The sequence below is a fragment of the Ammodytes marinus genome (assembly GCF_949987685.1).
Source record: "Ammodytes marinus genome assembly, chromosome: 19".
NCBI classification, from domain to species: domain Eukaryota; kingdom Metazoa; phylum Chordata; class Actinopteri; order Uranoscopiformes; family Ammodytidae; genus Ammodytes; species Ammodytes marinus.
Window position 1 is genome coordinate 23,601,165 of NC_137223.1, and position 5,000 is coordinate 23,606,164.

Sequence of the window (5,000 nt, forward strand, 5' to 3'; positions counted from 1 at the left end):
TATTTATTATTTTATAATTATTTTAATAACTTATTACTGGAATACTACTGCTCCTACACATACACTAATGACAGTGTACATTTCTGTAGAATTTTTATTGATTTAGAGTTAAAATGAAAATGGTGTTTTTAAAGATATTTTTTAGTTGTTTTAACCTTAATATGATAGTTGAAGGCAGAGAAATACAGGGTGGAAATGGGGGGAGAAAGGGGGATGACATGCAGTAAAAGGCTGTGGGTTGGATTTGAACTCGGGTCCGCTGCTACAAGGATGGAGCCAATATGGTATGCGCTCTACCCACTACACCACCGGAGCACGCCCAAATTATGATTTGTTTCAGTCATATTATGTATTTGTATTATGTTTATATATATAGTGAGTGAGTGAGTGAGTGAGTGAGTGAGTGAGTGAGTGAGTCTGTGTGTGTGTGTGTGTGTGTGTGTGTGTGTGTGTGTGTGTGTTAGTTACCAGTGAGTGAGTGAGTGAGTGAGTGAGTGAGTGAGTGAGTGAGTGAGTGAGTGAGTGAGTGAGTGAGTGAGTGAGTGAGTGAGTGAGTGAGTGAGTGAGTGTGTGAGTGCGTACGTGCGTATGTGTGTGTGTGTGTGTGTGTGTGTACCAGTGAGTAGACAGGGCATGGATCTAAGGCCCGTGTTAAGAGCCACCAGTGAGCCTTCGTACGTGTTCCTCTCGTCCTTAGGCAGAAGCTGGTCCAGTCTGTTGTCCATGGAAACCATCAGAACCCAATCCCTGATCTGCTCCCTCTGGGCGTCCTGCCACACACACACACACACACACACACACACACGCACACACACACACACACGCACACACACACACACACACACATTATACAAACATCCATGCGGATCACGGAAGGCTTTACCTCGTGTAGATGCACCGACAGCGTTGTTGTAATTACTCAGAATTCCTCATGGGTCGGCGACAGAAGTTACGCACTGCAGCTTCAAATACACCGATTACTCATTTGACTCTAGAAGCAGCTGAAACTCTACTTATCAATATTATTTGTTTTATTTATTATTATATTGAAGATGGATGCCACTTTAACTGAACCACATTTCATTTAAAACACAGCATTTATGTTTGCCTTGTGCTATGTGATATGTGTTAACAGCCTGTGTTATTGTTTTTTTTTTTAACTTTTATTTCTACAGGTAAATCCCATTGAGACCGAAGACTCTTTTGCAAGGGAGACCAGTTTTCCTTTTCCCACGTTACCATTGACACACACATTCATACACCAATAGCAGCAGGCTAACTATCGACATTCACACGAGGCAAGGTGGGTGAAGTGTCTTGCCCAAGGACACAACCACCATGACACAGGTGGCAGGGCGGGGATCGAACCTCCAACCCTTTGATCATCGGCCAACCTGCTCTACCAACTGAGCCACAGTCGCCCCGACAGTGCATTGTTGTGTGTATATACAGTATATATAAAGAATATCTTACGGTGACACAGAGTTTTGTAGGAACCGGAACCTCAAAGGGAATGTCTGTTTCCATGAAGTCAGTGTGATCCATATTGGCCATGGTCCCCTCATCTATAGCCTGGAGTCAGGGGGAAAGCAACGAGAAATCAGGACTATAAAGAATTAAAACTGATTGCAGATGGATGATGAAAATGATCATTTATGTAAAATCAGTTAAAAAAGCTCAAACTAACTTCTCCCGGTGAATGTATCTCCATTTAACAAACACAAACACAGTCTAACGGTGTTGGGAAAGATTTTGATCCATAAAATACTGTATTTTTCATTCATAGGTCATTTTTTGAGGGTCGTTTTAGGCAGCTTTGATGTACAGTGCAGATATGGGATGTGACAGTATACTCACATCACACAGATCCAGGAAGTGATTGAGGAAGATGAAGGCCATGTTCTCCCAGCCAACAGCCTGCAACGATAATAAAAAAAGTTTTTTTACCTTGTGCAACTCACAAGTTAAAAAACCTTAAATGCAACTGCTTTCAGAAACCAAATCAATAGAGCACAAACATAAGAACATATTTTAAAAGGTACAGTGTGTAATATCAGAGTATTTAGTCTAGTGAGGAGATTCTAAATCGCAATGCTCCCTTGTTAATCTCTCCCTTTGGGGAAAAAGGAAACATTGAGTATGGAGATCTAAATCTAAATCTGACTTCTAAAGAAATGGAAGAAGGTATTTGTCTTTATCTCACTCACCCTGCAGGCCAGACCGGCCTCGTAGAACGCTTTGTCAGCAGGAACAAACTCTGTGTGACGCAGCAGAGACACTGAGAGCTTGGCCCCTATGCTGATCTGAGGAGGAGGAGAAGAAGAAGAAGAAGAAGAAGAAGAAGAAGAAGAAGAAGAAGAAGAAGAAGAAGAAGAAGAAGAAGAAGAAGAAGAAGAACAAGAAGAAGAAGAAGAAGAACAAGAACAAGAAGAACAAGAAGAACAAGAAGAAGAAGAAGAAGAAGAAGAACAAGAAGAACAAGAAGAACAAGAAGAAGAACAAGAAGAAGAAGAAGAAGAAGAAGAAGAAGAAGAAGAAGAAGAAGAAGAAGAAGAAGTTTAGTTTTAAAATTAGTCGAATGTGAAAATCTGATATTGAGAAGATAAATTATTCAAGAGAGGTTTGATTTGTTACTGTTTTTATAACAAATCTACAACTGCAGTTTGTTTTTTACTGCGGTGTAGTGATGATATGATAAAGAGAAAGACTACTGTTGATATAAATATGAAACTGAATGGAAGCAATTTGAGTGTTGATTATTGTGGCACATGCAATTTGTGGCACATGAAAACAGACATCTACACATAGACTAAGTTGTTACTTGGTAAAGTTTCAATGTGGTCTCTGCCCCCATAGTTTTCTGTGATGGTGGTTGTTTCTTTTCAGTATTCTAATGAAAACTTAATAAAAACTATTTGAAATAAATGTTTTTTTTTACTGTATTATAATATTTAAGGCAGTTAAAAATGTACAATCTTCTCGTGGGTATTTTCCTGTACCAGTTGTTCGACTCCTTTAGCAGCCGAGCGCGTGGCGTAGTAATGAGAGATCAGCAGGAACTGTTCAAAGTCTTCATGAGCCGGAGAGTTCGCCTCCGCAGACCGAGACAGGTTCTCACACTGGAAATACATTTAAAAAGATATACACACACACACACACACACACACACACACACACACACACACACACACACACACACACACACACACGAAGGCGTCACAAAAAGTGGAATTTCAGTTATGAGAATAGCTGAGATAACAATAATTAAAAAATAAGTTTCTGTGGAACTGTGTGGTGATTTACCAGTTGCAGTAGGAAGTTGCGGAGGTCGGCCCACGTCCTGTAAGCCTCTGGCCCCTCTGTGTCTGGGAGGCTGATCACGTCCTGGAACAGACGCTTGTAGATGTTGAAGTTCTGAATATATAAAAAAAAACATATTTTATAACACGGAACATTCATCAAAAGGTTTTATGAAGCAGCTTACGAGTAGCCTGGCTCCGCCCGCCCGCCCGCCTACTTCCGGCCAAATTTCATTTTCCCTTCAGTAGTCAGTCTGGGTGTACAGCGCATTTCCCAGATTCTCCGGAGAATCTACAGCCGTCCAATCAGCGAACAGAGCGAGTGGCTGAGAACGATGACGTCGAAGTCGCGCTCCAGTTTCAGTTGAATGCTGCGTTCCTTTATACTCGGAAGAAGGAGATTTCCGACTTGGTAGTTCCGAGTTCCGACCTGTCTGTGTTCCAGTGCATCTGCTCGCGAAAGTATGGACGCCTAAAACCTTTCTCATCCAAATAACTAAACGTTAGGCTCTAACAAGTTACTGTTGCCAGGTACCGGTAGATTCATAGACTACAATATGTAGTGAAGTCGGAAATTTCCGAGTTCCCTGTCCAACTGGAACGCACCGTCAAAAGCCGGCTCATGACACACGTGACGACCAAACGTGATGCGATTGGTTGGCTAATCCAGAGTGGCACTGGGCAGATCCAATAGTTTTAAACTTCAACAGACACCCGCCTCCAAGTGAATGAACGTTTGCCAATTACAGCACTTCCAGACCTTCTGTACAAATGAAATGAAGTACGATGGTCTGGTTGGACCAGGCTAGCTTACGAGGCTATTTCGGTTGATTGTAGTGCGCCTTTCGGACAAAAGCTGCAGTGTTTTTACGACACAAGCGCCATGCTGTCCTAAAGATCTTTGCGAGCAGGTTCCGGCGGCCTGCCATATTAGTGGTGTAGAGCAGGAATAAATAAATGGAGGCAGTTTTCCATGAAGGAGGAGTTAAAGGTGTCTTGTGTGTATGTGTTAACAAACTATACTACAGATTGCCTAGTAGTGTGTGTGCACCTCTAAACGTGTGCTTGTGTTACCTGCGGGTTGGGAGGGGCTCCATGCTGGATGTAGAGCTGCAGAGCCCTCTCAACCTCCTCCTCTTTGATCAGGTGAGACGCGTACAGAGCCACGTACTTATGGAGGATCTTAAAGTTCTGACAAAACACACAGAACAGGCTCAAAGAGGTCAAATCAAGCATTCAGTACATGCAGTTTTACTTATCTGTAAATGGATGGTTAGTGCATTATTGTTCATTATCTTGTCAATTTTTGTTTTAAATAAATGCCTTTCTGTAATTCAAATTTCACATTCACCAGTTTAAATCTATAGTGCGTAAGTTTTTCATGTAAAAGAATGTCGGTTACATTCAAGCCATTGCCAAACGAGTTGACACAAAGTTGATTAAGCCTTATCAGCACACACACAGGAGCTGAGGAAAAATCCCAAGAAGAGCCCAAGAAATGTTTCAGTTGTTGATTCTACTGCAAATAAAAAAAAACCTGGACATACAGCAGAAGGTATACAATCCATTTGTGATCACTGAAGGCTTTTACCTGATGTAGATGCACCGACAGTGTTGTTGTAATTACTCAGAATTCCTAATGGGGGCAACTGAAGTTACGCACTATAGCTTTAACCCTTTCATTAAATAGCCAAAGACAGT

The 5,000-nt window shown here is 41.6% G+C and overlaps 1 protein-coding gene across 1 annotated transcript in view; it reads right to left on the reverse strand.

The window, feature by feature from the left end:
• Positions 1-5,000, reverse strand: part of ift172 (intraflagellar transport 172) — a 44,512-nt gene that overhangs the window by 1,403 nt on the left and 38,109 nt on the right. The window contains exons 38-44 of the mRNA XM_080047733.1: positions 4,374-4,490; positions 3,304-3,414; positions 3,000-3,119; positions 2,208-2,303; positions 1,858-1,917; positions 1,474-1,572; positions 617-770 (exon numbers count right to left, since the gene is read on the reverse strand). Coding sequence (XP_079903859.1) covers positions 617-770; positions 1,474-1,572; positions 1,858-1,917; positions 2,208-2,303; positions 3,000-3,119; positions 3,304-3,414; positions 4,374-4,490 — 757 coding nt within the window. The remainder of the gene's footprint in view (positions 1-616; positions 771-1,473; positions 1,573-1,857; positions 1,918-2,207; positions 2,304-2,999; positions 3,120-3,303; positions 3,415-4,373; positions 4,491-5,000) is intronic.